Source organism: Bufo gargarizans, chromosome 3 (assembly GCF_014858855.1).
Source record: "Bufo gargarizans isolate SCDJY-AF-19 chromosome 3, ASM1485885v1, whole genome shotgun sequence".
Classification (NCBI taxonomy): Eukaryota; Metazoa; Chordata; class Amphibia; order Anura; family Bufonidae; genus Bufo; species Bufo gargarizans.
In genome coordinates, this window is record NC_058082.1 from 592271164 (window position 1) to 592285445 (window position 14282).

General features: G+C 49.8%; 1 protein-coding gene across 3 annotated transcripts in view; it reads left to right on the forward strand.

Moving 5' to 3' along the window:
• The first annotated feature begins 1803 nt into the window (after window positions 1–1803).
• Window positions 1804–14282, forward strand: part of SYNJ1 (synaptojanin 1) — a 95223-nt gene continuing 82744 nt past the window's right edge. For all 3 annotated transcript variants that reach the window (XM_044284395.1, XM_044284397.1, XM_044284398.1), the window contains exons 1-2: window positions 1804–1909; window positions 3648–3793. In XM_044284395.1, coding sequence (XP_044140330.1) covers window positions 3670–3793 — 124 coding nt within the window. In that variant the 5' untranslated portion in view covers window positions 1804–1909; window positions 3648–3669. The remainder of the gene's footprint in view (window positions 1910–3647; window positions 3794–14282) is intronic.

Below are 14282 nucleotides of genomic sequence, written 5' to 3' on the forward strand. Positions count from 1 at the left end.
GTGGATAAATCTGGCGCGTATCTAACAGCTAACCGCGCAGAGCGCAGCATAAAATCAGTCACATTTTTGTGCAAAAATGACAAGTGCTTATTTATGTGATTTTGTTTCCTGGTGATTTTCTACAAGGGCTGTAAAGATGAATGGAGGAGTCACAAAATTACCTAAGGAAGCGTGTGAACATGGCTTATAGGGGTATTCCGCTTTCCAGGTTATCCTCAGGATAGGTCAGTGATGGCTAACCTCCAGCTGTAGTGAAGCTACGACTCCCAGCATGCGCCATTCATTTCTATGGAGTTCTGAAAACATCCAAGCGAGTGTACATCTTAGGAGTTGTAGTTTTACCACCGCTGGAGTGCCGGAGGTTACCGACCACAGGGATGACTATTAGCTCGGTGGGGTCCTACTCCTGACACTTCCACTGATCACAAGGATTCACAGCCCATACCCCTCAGAGTGCCAACCCCCCAAATGTGAACAGATCGGACTGATCTCTGGGAATACAGAGCTCCTGTAGCTGGAGCAGCAGTGCACGTGTTCAACCTGCCGATCTGTTCCTTTCACTGACTCCAAGGGGTGTGGGGTCTGGATTCTGGAGATCCCTGACCGATCTGATAGGACTCTTCTAAAACTGGAGATCTATAATCAGCTGAATGTGACAATTCTGGTGAGCCGAATGTGTACGGGAAGATTGGGAGCGAATGCTGTTGGCCCTGTAAAGCCAGCTCAGGAGGAACTGCACAACACAGGCTTTAAAGTCGTGGCAGTGTCTGACCGTGTAAGGACAACCTCCTGCCAGAGCGATGGTAACACACAGCTGCAAGGGGCGGATAGACCCTACAGGGAGATTTCCCGGCGGGCCACCAACCAGGTTCATAATGAACTGATTCTGACCAGCAGCTGTCCTCCTGAATTCAACTGTATTGATGTCCTCAGGACAGTGATACAGTAGAATACTGTGGAGCAGATGGCAGTATATTGTGCTGCCCTGTGGTATTTGGGTCAGCTGGGGCGGTATATTGCTCTGTACTATGGCATTGTTGGCCCTGTCTTCTGTCATCTTGGACTCACCTGCAACATGCGGCCACTGCAACCTTTTTCTGGGCCACTTTTAGTTCCCAGTCTGCGCCTGCACAGCTGTCAGTTTATTCATACATTTCCAGGAGGAATAAAAGGGGAACTGCACAATTCTAAGACCAGATGATTTCCTAGGGAATAGGAGCCTTGACCTAGACAGACCTGTCAGCAGAGGCTCCACTTTGTCATACACACAGAAGAGATCTGTGTCCCAGGAGCTCATCCAAACTGGCTGCAGCAGGAGCCTCTCCCCTCTGCAGTAGGGAAAAAAGTATGTTTGGCCTGACCCTAACCCCGCCCCCTTAACTAAGCCCCACCCTCAGCCATTCTCTAGCTAAAAATGGAGACTATCAGCAGGCGATTAACCCGTGTGTTCGCTTCTGGCTCGGGCACAACCTTGCAGCCTGGCTGGATTGTTTGCTGTTCACTTGTATCATTATTTCTAGGTTTAGCGTCCCTTTAAATATATCTCACAGAATGTTCCTTACAAAGCACACCACACGACCTCATCGTCCAATACAGCGGACGGGACAATGTCGTGACATGTCATCCCAGGAGGCCGCTTTTTGTAACAGTGATGTAGTTCCTGATACCGGTGGCGCCCACAATCACCCCCGTGCCCATATTAAAGATGGCGGCAGCTGTTGCATGACGTCATCCCTCACGCAGCCGAACGTGATGGGCGTGCTTCCCGATGCCTTGCACTATGGGAAGGGCGTGGTCAGGGCGGGGCAAGCGCGGCCCCTGCGTCTGTTACCTTGTGAGCGCACTCCCGCGGCAGAGGAGCCGTCAGTGCGCGGTGATAGCCGGGAGCAGAGGACGTCTCTGGGCTGCGGTATGTACATAGCCTCGCTGCATCCACGCTTTTCCCGGTGCACTACCCGCACAGACCGGCGCTTCACTGCCCTCCATTTACCGGCCTGACAGCTGTCATCTCTAGGCATGTAATGGGAGGCGGGAGCATTCGCAGGCCCCTTCATCCCCGCTGTCACGATGACTTGACCTATATCGTGACAGCCCGACCCTGTGCTCCTCCTGACTTGCTGACCTGTAGGCTCCGCACCTTATCTCTCTCATCTCGCCGGCCTGTCATGACTCATCACTGCTCTCTATCGTGATATGATAATGGTAGATGTGAGATCAGTGATGGACTATTTATTATTACATTTTTATGATTTTAATATTTTTATTTTATTTTCGGGAGGGGGCGGGGGTCACTTAAATATTGATTTGCAACCAGCTGCAACAAAACTACAACTCCCAGCATGCCTTGACAGCATTTAGCCTTAGCAACAGGCTGTCTGGGCATGCTGGGAATTGTAGTTTTGAAGCTGCTGGCGAGCCACAGGTTGAAGACCGCGGTGTGCCATCCGAAAACACAGCAGTCATACGCCTGTCGGTGTCCGGCAGCGCGCTGGTTCATGGACAGCCCCGTGTAATAGGAACCATTGTCCGTGTGATAATAAAGGCGTCTGTGATGACATGCACAGGTTATTGTGATTATCGTGATACGACGTGTTCATATCATTCACTGGGGATATTATCGTGATACGACGTGTTCATATCATTCACTGGGGATTACCGCCATGTCTGTAAGTAGTGACCAACCCCGACCGACCTGACTCTTCACCCCTCGTGAACCAGAAGTCGCTGCTTCTTTGTGTTCTCCTCCCTGGGCCGGTCTCTATCATGACACGTGTGTAATATGTGACATGTCACCAAGACTGGATCTTATTGTGCCGCATCATTACCAGTGTGTGCATTACGTGGTTGCTTAAAAGCAGTTGCAGGGGCGCATTGCGCGGGTCTGCTGCGGCTGCTGGAGGCGCATTGCGTGGGTCTGCTGCGGCTGCTGGAGGCGCCTTGCGTGGGTCTGCTGCGGCTGCTGGAGGCGCCTTGCGTGGGTCTGCGGCGGAGGCGCCTTGCGTGGGTCTGCGGCGGCTGCTGCTGGAGGCGCCCTGCGTGGGTCTGCAGCAAACCTCAGGGGGTCCATTATGAAGTTCCCAGAACCCGTATACATAGTGACTTTCAGGCTGCATCTTGCAGCGTTCCCTGGAGCTACACAGGAGGACTGCCGTCACACAGCGGCATCTGGCATCGAATTTCCCTCCGATTGCCGGTGCGGGTAATAACACAGTCTATTGCACTATTACATACCGCAGAAAAGGTGTATGAGTGTACACCGGCCTGATGGGGCCTTTGGATGCGTTTGATGTTTGCATCGGGAGCTTAGGTGCAGTACCAGACACGACCATGGACAGGGGTGGTGCTGGTTTTCGATGAAAGCGCCAGCATTTTTCTACTCCTGAACAGCACATTTAAATGACGACATGTGACCACACTGTCCGTGGTCTGGTAGTAGATGCGTGGCTGTCATTACGTGTGTGAACGTCCCTCCCGGTGGGTCTGCAGAATCGGGTGTCTGCAATCTGCTCCCTGCCACTGACACAGAAGCTGCAGCTGCATCCCCCTCCTCTCCCACGTCTCCTGAGGCCGTATAGGTTACGATAATCATCACTTTCCTCGTTTTCCAGCGGTCTGACCCGTACGTAACGTAGACTTGTCTCTTCCAGGTGGCACCGGTCCAGCAGAACCATGGCTTTCAGTAAAGGCTACAGGATCTTCCACAAGCTGGACCCCCCTCCGTTCAGTGTCATGGTCGAGACTCGGAACAAGGAGGAATGTCTGATGTTTGAGTCCGGAGCGGTGGCCGTTCTGTGTAAGTTACCAGTTCTGTTTTATCACAGATGTGGCAGGGCTCAGTTTGCTGGGTGTAGCAGAGCAGCGTTTGTCATGAGATCCCTGTGGTTTTCTATAGACGTGCCGGATGTAGTTTGCATATAAATACATTTTTATGAGAAGACATAGCTTGGTCTTGCAGTTCGAGAGCTAAAGGGGCTCTCAGGAACCCGGAGGGGGCCATCAACCCACCTTAATTAATCATACCTCGCTTCCGGAAGAAGATTTCCAATATACTTACTGTCCCATAGTTGCGTGGATTGGCCACTCTGGAACCTGATCACGTGATGCGCCTCTCTGCTGAAATCCTACTTCTGCCGACGTCACGTCTATCAGTCCGAATACCACATTCCGGGTCTGGTCTATGGACGGACACGTCGCTTCCTCAGCCCAGGATGGGGCCACAACCACTATCTCTTTGGCGCATGCGCAGATGAGGTGGATTCAGGAGTTTGCGCATGTGTCAGGGAGACAAGTGTTTCTGGCTCCATCCTGGGCTGAGGAAGTGACGTGTCCGTCCATAGACCAGACCCGACCTGGTAGTCAGGCTGAAGGATGTGAAGCCGGAATTTCGAATGAGAGGCGTGTCACGTGACCAATCCGTGTAACTTCGAGACAGTAAGTATTTTGGAAATTTTCTTCTGCCAGCAAAGGAGTTGTCCCATTAAGACAAACCTTCGATGGGGGATAAGTCCCTGATCGGCAGTGGTCCCCGCCGATCACGAGGACCCATTTTCCGCCATTTGAATGGAGCGGCTGCCATGCTTGTGTGTGTGTGCCCACTCCATTTAACTCTGCGGAACTGCCGGAGGTAGCAGATTACAAGCACTCGCCCGTAGAGCTGAGTGGAACGGCTATGACCATACATACCTGCCGCTCCCTTCAAATGGGGAGAACAGGCCCCCAGTCTCACGACCGACGGGGACTCCAACAGTCAGAGCCGGCCGGATACCGTAAAGCAGGCATGGCCAACCTGTGGCTCTCCAAATGTTGTAAAACTACAACTCCCACCATGCACTGTTGTAGGCTGATAGCTGTAGGCAATCTGGGCATGCTGGGAGTTGTAGTTTTTCAACAGCTGGAGAGCCTCAGGTTGGCCATCCCTGCCTTACAGGTTGCCTTCATGAGACAACCCCTTTAAGGTGGGGTGATGGATTTTGAGAAATCCCTTTTAAAAGTGATTTCAGTTCCTTTAAATCCCGCTTTTCTCCGCCCTGCCTGTTATATATGGCTGTAGTGCGGCTGTACTGATGGGACAGGTTGTGGCTGTGATGACAAGTGTCGCTGTGCAGTAATTGACATTAATGACTTAAGTGCGATTTCATTGCTTGGAGGAATCCCGCAGGAGGATGGGGGCATCCATACATCTGCTCTGCGGCCCTGTAAAAAAGCTAGAACTTGTCCTATTCTTGGAGTAGGACATTTCTAGAAGAGCGTGGAAAGAAATGGCAGCATACACTCGGCCGAGATCCTGTGGTTTGCGGATCCGTCTTTTGCGGATGCAGTCGTGTGCATGAGCCATAAAGCGGTTACCCCTCAGTAGCCATTCATGTACTGGATAGGTGATAAAGGTATAATGACTAGGACCTAGGGGTGGGCGATATAGACGATATGCAATATAAACTATATAAATTTGGCCAACAATAGAGATTTCGTTTATATCGCCATATCGCGGTAGAACATGGCATGCGCCGCTCTCGGCACTCACCATGTTCTCCTGAGCCGGCACAGTGGAGAAGTAGTGAGTCCCTCCCTCCCCACTGTGTGCGGCTGCCACTGACCACCAATGAGAACAGACTAGGAGGAGGAGAGGAGGGACTGTGGCCACTGCGCCACCAATGAGAATAGGGAGGAGGAGGGACTGTGGCCACTGCGCCACCAATGAGAACAGAGAGGAGGAGGGACTGTGGCCACTGCGCCACTAATGAGAACAGAGAGGAGTAGGAGGAGGGACTGTGGCACTGCTCCACCAATGAGAACAGAGAGGAGGAGGGACTGTGGCCACTGCGCCACCAATGAGAACAGACTAGGAGGAGGAGGGACTGTGGCCACTGCGCCACCAATGAGAACAGACTAGGAGGAGGAGGGACTGTGGCCACTGCGCCACCAATGAGAACAGAGAGGAGGAGGAGGGACTGTGGCACTGCTCCACCAATGAGAACAGAGAGGAGGAGGGACTGTGGCCACTGCGCCACCAATGAGAACAGACTAGGAGGAGGAGGGACTGTGGCCACTGCGCCACCAATGAGAACAGACTAGGAGGAGGGACTGTGGCCACTGCGCCACCAATGAGAACAGAGAGGAGGAGGGACTGTGGCCACTGCGCCACCAATGAGAACAGACTAGGAGGAGGGACTGTGGCCACTGCTCCACCAATGAGAACAGAGAGGAGGAGGGACTGTGGCCACTGCGCCACCAATGAGAACAGACTAGGAGGAGGAGGGACTGTGGCCACTGCGCCACCAATGAGAACAGACTAGGAGGAGGGACTGTGGCCACTGCGCCACCAATGAGAACAGACTAGGAGGAGGGACTGTGGCCACTGCGCCACCAATGAGAACAGACTAGGAGGAGGGACTGTGGCCACTGCGCCACCAATGAGAACAGACTAGGAGGAGGGACTGTGGCCACTGCGCCACCAATGAGAACAGACTAGGAGGAGGGACTGTGGCCACTGCGCCACCAATGAGAACAGACTAGGAGGAGGGACTGTGGCCACTGCGCCACCAATGAGAACAGACTAGGAGGAGGGACTGTGGCCACTGCGCCACCAATGAGAACAGAGAGGAGGAAGCACTGTGGCCACTGCGCCACCAATGAGAACAGACTAGGAGGAGGGACTGTGGCCACTGCTCCACCAATGAGAACAGAGAGGAGGAGGGACTGTGGCCACTGCGCCACCAATGAGAACAGAGAGGAGGAGGCACTGTGGCCACTGCGCCACCAATGAGAACAGACTAGGAGGAGGAGGGACTGTGGCCACTGCGCCACCAATGAGAATAGGGAGGAGGAGGGACTGTGGCCACTGCGCCACCAATGAGAATAGGGAGGAGGAGGGACTGTGGCCACTGCGCCACCAATGAATATAGTTAATATGCCTGAATACAAACGTAGCCTGTATGTGCCGGCCATATCCCATACCTGGCCCCTATTACTGTGCGCCGTGATCCGCCGCAATTAACCCATCAGGACCTGTATTTCTCAGTTTTGATTGTAATGAGATAAAATACGGTCAAGGGAGTGGAGAGGATAAAGGAGGAAGAGCGCAGCTATTTTATGTGTATTTCCGCTGTTTAGTGTTCGTTTAATCTAAGCGAGCGCTCTGAGGAGCACAGGCTGTTAATTAATGGTTATGTAATTAGCCACAAGGTATTGATGGAACCGTGACTGTAAAACGCTGGCGTCCTTATTAATGGGAGCAAAAAGCTTTTACAGGGAGGCAAATGGTGAAAAGTGCAACTAATAGCGTTACAATGTGGTTTAAAGACCAACATGCATTGTATGTAGTGTGTGTGCTGTACACTAGAAATGGCAGCTGGCGGCAAAAAACCTTGTTAAAAGCACCATAAAAATGAGTTTATTTTTATTTTTTATTAAATATTGTGTGTGAACCATCTTAAAGCGTAATGGCTGTGCTTCTTTGCACAATCAGAACTGTGAAGGAACAGGGCTTTTTTGGGCTTCCCTAATGTTTTTAGCCATATTATTCCCTGTTTCAGCAGCATAGCTAGATGCATTTCACCCAGAAGCAGGGGGTGTATCCCTTCTATGGGAGTCTGCCAGCACTGTACTGCTGTGACCTCTTTTCCTTGACTTCCCGCTATGTTTATGTTCACCTCTGGAGCTCACAGAACAGATGAGGAGGGATAAATGACACTTACAGTAAGGAGGGCGCTCCTGTGGCGTTCAGGAGTGTAGAAGCGGCTGTTTTATCAGGCTCAGGATCTCAACTAGCTCTGATATGCCCCCACTTCCTCTCTGCCATCTTCTGAGTCTCTATTACTAGGGGCAGTTGACTGCAACTTACAGTAGGCGGAAGAGAGACCCCTAGTGGCAATGACTGACTGAAACAATGGGAGATGGGTAGGGGACTGTGCCACAGATCACCAGAAAGTATGGACTCGCTGCAATAACCTACAAAATGCTGCCCTTGTGCCAGGACTGTTGCAGTACCAGACACGGCCACATGGACGACATCTGTGTTGGTTCGAGTACTGCAGTGAACAAAGTGCCACAACCTAGTGAGCACTGCAGCCCCTGCTTTACAGCGGGGAGACTAGGGGTTGATCCTCACACATCACACTTTGATGGCCTATTTTAAGCTTTGACCACCAAAACTATACCCGTCATCAAAAAATCAAATAAACATTTTAAAGGCTATTAATATCTTTGTGCTGAATATTTTTTTATTTATTGTTCATGTGCTTTCTAAATGAAGCAACTGAAGTAGCCAGTCTTCATTAGGCTACTTTCACACTTGCGGCAGAGAGATCCGGCAAGCAGTTCCGTCGCTGGAACTGCCTGCCGGATCAGGCAAAATGTATGCTAACTGATGGCGTTAGTAAGACTGATCAGTTGAAAAAATGCATTGAAATGCCGGATCCGTCTTTCCGGTGTCATCCGGCAAAACGGATCCGGCATTTATTTTTTTCACCTTTTTTTTCAGTTTGCGCATTCAGGCAAGTCTTCAGTTTTTTTCGCCGGAGATAAAACCGTAGAATGCTGCGGTTTTCTCTTTTGCCTGATCAGTCAAAACGACTGAACTGAAGACATCCTGATGCATCCTGAACGGATTACTCTCCATTCAGAATGCATGGGGACAAAACTGATCAGTTCTTTTCTGGTATAGATCCCCTGTGACGGAACTCTATGCCGGAAAATAAAACCGCTAGTGTGAAAGTACCCTAAAATATACACTCACCTAAAGAATTATTAGGAACACCTGTTCTATTTCTCATTAATGCGATTATCTAGTCAACCAATCACATGGCAGTTGCTTCAATGCATGTAGGGTTGTGGTCCTGGTCAAGACAATCTCCTGAACTCCAAACTGAATATCAGAATGGGAAAGAAAGGTGATTTAAGCCATTTTGAGCGCGGCATGGTTGTTGGTGCCAGACGGGCCGGTCTGAGTATTTCACAATCTGCTCAGTTACTGGGATTTTCATGCACAACCATTTCTAGGGTTTATAAAGAATGGTGTGAAAAGGGAAAAACATCCAGTATGCGGCAGTCCTGTGGGCGAAAATGCCTTGTTGATGCTAGAGGTCAGAGGAGAATTGGCCGACTGATTCAAGCTGATAGAAGAGCAACGTTGACTGGAATAACCACTCGTTACAACCGAGGTATGCAGCAAAGCATTTGTGAAGCCACAACACGCACAACCTTGAGGCGGATGGGCTACAACAGCAGAAGACCCCACCTGGTACCACTCATCTCCACTACAAATAGGAAAAATAGGCTACAATTTGCACGAGCTCACCAAAATTGGACTGTTGGGCTACATGCACACGTTCAGGATTCATGTGTGGATAATCCGCACTGAAATCCGCAGGTGTTCGCAGGCAAATCTGTGCGGTCAATCCATGCGGATTTGGTGAGGATTCGGTGCGGATTTCACTAAGTGAATGAAGAAAATCCGGTCAGAAAAAAAAATAATTAATTGACATGTCGCGGATTTTAAAATCCGCACCGCAGGTCAAAATCCGCGCGGAAAAAATCTGCATCGTGTGCATTGAGAATTTCAAATTCTCATAGAATACAATGTACGTGACCTACGGTGCGGATTTTCCGCACGCAATCCTGATCGTGTGCAGGGGGCCTTAAAGACTGGAAAAATGTTGCCTTTTCTGATGAGTCTCGATTTCTGTTGAGACATTCAAATGGTAGAGTCCGAATTTGGCGTAAACAGAATGAGAACTTGTATCCATCATGCCTTGTTACCACTGTGCAGGCTGGTGGTGGTGGTGTAATGGTGTGGGGGATGTTTTCTGGGCACACTTTAGGCCCCTTAGTGCCAATTGGCTATCGTTTAAATGCCACGGGCTACCTGAGCATTGTTTCTGACCATGTCCATCCCTTCATGACCACCATGTACCCATCCTCTGATGGCTACTTCCAGCAGGATAATGCACCATGTCACAAAGCTCGAATCATTTCACATTGGTTTCTTGAACATGACAATGAGTTCACTGTACTAAAACGGCCCCCACAGTCACCAGATCTCAACCCAATAGAGCATCTTTGGGATGTGGTGGAACGGGAGCTTCGTGCCCTGGATGTGCATCCCTCAAATCTCCATCAACTGCAAGATGCTATCCTATCAATATGGGCCAACATTTCTAAAGAATGCTATCAGCACCTTGTGGAATCAATGCCACGTAGAATTAAGGCAGTTCTGAAGGCAAAAGGGGGTCCAACACCGTATTAGTATGGTGTTCCTAATAATTCTTTAGGTGAGTGTAAGTTTCCGATCATTTAGCTTCTGCAGAGTCTGTGTAAGTCATTCACCTATCCTCTAGGTTTGCGGAATTTGACATAAATCCCTCAGAGCTTGGCTTCTGCGGCCTCTCTCTGCTCTCCCCCACCCTTCTCTCAGTGCTAGAGTTTAGCCGGGGAAAGCATCCAAAAAAAGTCAGCTCGCACTGGAAAATGTGCAGAAGGCAGGGAGCGGCACATCGCGTAAGCCATGTGCAAATATAGAGAGAGAGGAGAGAAGCCACAGCAAGACTCTGCAAGGAAAGGGAAGTCGCACACTCCTCAGTAGCGGTGACTTTCGGTACACGTAAGAAGAGATCCCTCATGAGCTGTAGAAGGAGAAATCGCTCCAGTAATGATCATGCTGATGAAACCAATACCTTTATTATGAATATCTGTGCAAATGACCTAACTGGAGCACGGCAGAGCCCTCAGAGCACCAGTTGGTAACACCGCTTCTGTTCCACCCCCTTTCCCCTGGATTGACAGCTCTGTATTCTCCTACTGCTCTCCAAGCGTCAAGACCTGTCATCTGTGCGGCGCTCTATCTCCTGGTTTTGACGCTTGCACAGTTTATCCCCTTCCACGCTGATCAAGCACGGAGACTGGGAGAGCAGGCTCAACAAGACAGGGCTAGATGTGATGTCCAGCTCTGTCAATCTAGAGGAAGGGACTGAATTTGAATGGATGTTACGAACTGATGCTCCAAGGGCTTTTGGACGGCCCCATGGTGCTCCAGTTAGGTGATTAACATATAAATACAAAATGCCTTTTATGGGGGTTTTTTGTTTTGTTTTTAGCAATTGGGCCATAGATATTCATAATGCTGTATTTAATAGGGTTGATCATGCTGACGGAGGCTCTTTTAAAATAATCACTGTACTTTCAACAAATAGTCAATAGTACAAGTGAATATAATAAACTTTTATAATATATCTTATTAGAGAAAACTGCTACTTTCTCCATTGAGGAGTCATCTCTTCTCTCCCCCAACCTTCCACCCGCCTCTAGAACTGTTTATTCCCCCCTCCCCCCCCCCCCCCCCCGCGCGCCATTGCCGGCTGCGGATGAAGCACTGCAGATGAAGGGAAAGCATGGCGGAAACGGAGCCTCTGCTGCTGGGAGCTCAGTGTGTGGGGGTTTATGAATGGAAAAACTAATGGCCAAAAGGCTAAACAAAACCCTGTTTCTGACTCTTAAAACATAAATTTCATCTAATACCTAAACACCTAAGGGAAAAGAAGGATTTAAAAAACCTGCTGCTTCTCTAGATGACCTTTTGTTGATAGTAGTGTTAAGAGTTTCAAAGGTCTATAAACGTAGGGTACCTACCTACCTACTATCAACATAAGGTCTTCTAGAAAAACGGCAGGTTTTTCAAATATTTTTTTTTTCTGCAGGTGTTTAGGTATTAAAACAATCAAATGAAAGTTGTTTTAGTTTTTCTATGCAAGTACCCTGGACCACTGAGGGGTCTATTTTCCTGTATGGTTTATGTATGGAGCGCACTGCCCACAGATCAGAGAGGACTATACGGTACACTTTACTGTGCAACAGTCCGATATATTGTGGAGAGCTGCTAACATTGAGAAGCTTGTGCCATCTAAGGACGGCCATTCTTTCCAATAGTCGCCTGTAATGCTATATTTCACCTGTAGTGGCCACTGCAGGGAGAATAAACAGCTGATAAAAGGCGATCTTGGGAGTGTGATCAACCGATTGTTGGGGTCTTCCTGATTTTTGAAGAGGTTGTCCATGATGGGGCAGTCGCTTTAAGACCCGATGGAGACAGCAGGAACAAGTAGAACTGGAAGTAATGTGCCGTGACTCTTCACCTCGGAAAGCCCATCTAGGAGATTCTTCACATAGATATGCACTGTAGGTAATTCCTAGACTAGACATCGCTTATGTAGTGTGTGTGTACACCAGGACCAGCGTTTCTGCCGGCACTTACACTAATATTTCCTTTTGTAGGGATTAGCTGGTGACATCACCGTGGTGGTCTTTACAGACACACAGCCGCCGGGTAGGGGGGCACAGCCGTATAGAGTCGAGACCTCACCGTACGCGGGGGCCATGTGTTTCTGCCTGGGACGTTTTACATCAGGCTCCAACAAGTGAATGAAATCTCTTGTCAGAAAGGGAAATCGCAGTGACGTATGTCGCCCGTTTCCTGCCACGTAAATAGATTACATTAGTCTTACTTGGGAAATGCTGGAGTGGTGTGAAGGAGCAAGGACAATGGGGTGTCACGCCGTGGTGGACACCTTAGACATCAGCCTGTACCTCACATGGATCCAGAGATCTCCCCATTCATTGCTCCAATTGCTTTGCTAGATTTATTTAAAGTGGGCAGCTCCGGGGTGTTTCCTTTCTGCTGCTGCTCTCTCTCCCTATCACAGCTCAGGGAGTGTTTAATTTCTGCTGCAGCTCTCCCTGTCGCATCTCAAGGGGCCATGTCCTTTCTGCTCCAGCCCCCTTCCTATCACTGCTCGGGTAGGGTGTCCTTTCTCAAGGGGGTGTCTTTTGCTCTGCAGCTCTCTCCCTATCACAGCTCGGGGGGGGGGGTCGTTTCTCAGGAGACATGTCCTTTCTGCTGCAGTTCTTTCCCTGTTACTGTGACCTCGTCTAACAGTATATCCGGATGGTGGCAGTAGAAGGATGGACCTGAGCATGTGTGACCACCTCAGCCTTGTTACTGTGGTGGACAGAGAAATAAGGAAAATCACAAACAGCAGGTGGCGCTATATAGTTAGGTTTTATTGAATACATTTTATTTTATGAAATTACAAAAATATTCAGATCCCCGTGCTGTGTTTTTTTTATTTATTTACATGTTGGAAGGGATCCTTTATTATAAGCTGATCACAAAGTGCCCCCCCCCCCCCATGCTGGGGCTCTCGGTGATCAGCTCCTACCTGTGAAGAAACCTGGGAAAGCTAAGTGTTTGGTTTCCCTACAGCTCCTCCACAGGGGAAATTAAGAATTACACATACCCATTCCTATTAATGAGCTGTCTGTGTAAGGCTCCATTCACACGTCTGCATCCGTTCCGCAATTTTGCGGAACGGGTGTGGACCCATTCATTCTCTATGGGGACGGAATGGATGCAGACAGCACACAGTGTGCTGTCCGCATTTGCCGCGCGCGGCCCCGATCTTCCGGTCCGCAAAAGATAGAACATGTCCTATTCTTGTCTACAGCTGCGGACAAGAATAGGCATTTCTATAGGGGGTGTCGGCCAGGTGTGTTGCGGGTCCGCAACACACCACGGACGCGTGAATGGAGCCTAAGACCGGCTATTCACATAAGACGGCTGACAACTATCACTCCTGAGCCCCTCATATAAGTGCCTGGTCAGCTCAGCCGAGCATGCATGTGCTTTTAGTAGGAAGAGGAAGCTGCTGTCGGACTCCTAGTGGTGGAGTATCTCCCCGAGCACAAAAGAAGCTGTCATGATAAAATCCCACCCTTCGTGTCCTCCATTGCTGGAGGGTCTGTTAACATACATTCTAGATGGTTGCCCGATCCTACCGAGATCAGCCGGGTGTGACTCCATATATTAATGTGTACGGGCACCTACCTGTTCAGACTGGTTGCTGTGTGTCCACCAGCAGCTCAGTGCAGCAAGGACGTCGTTGTGTAAGATTACCAGGTAACCGCCACACCTACAGCCTCCGTAATCCTCTGCCGTAAGTCCACGACTAATAGTGTGTCTAGCAGTAGTAATTATTCCCTCCGAAGGGACTGCGCTCGGCCTGTTCTCCGGCTGTTATATAAGATTATACGCCGCCTGCGGCCAGGTGCAGAGCGCTCACCGCCCGAGCGCCTTGTAACAATGCAATTTGCTGTAATCGGTGTGGAATTATTCATCATATTGAGCTGCAGCCGCTCCACCTCCTCCCCTTCCAGAAGGATTATTTACTGTACAGCACAAATATTCTCCACACGTCTGCAGCGCGCCGAGACTCCAGAGACGCGCCGTCACCCAG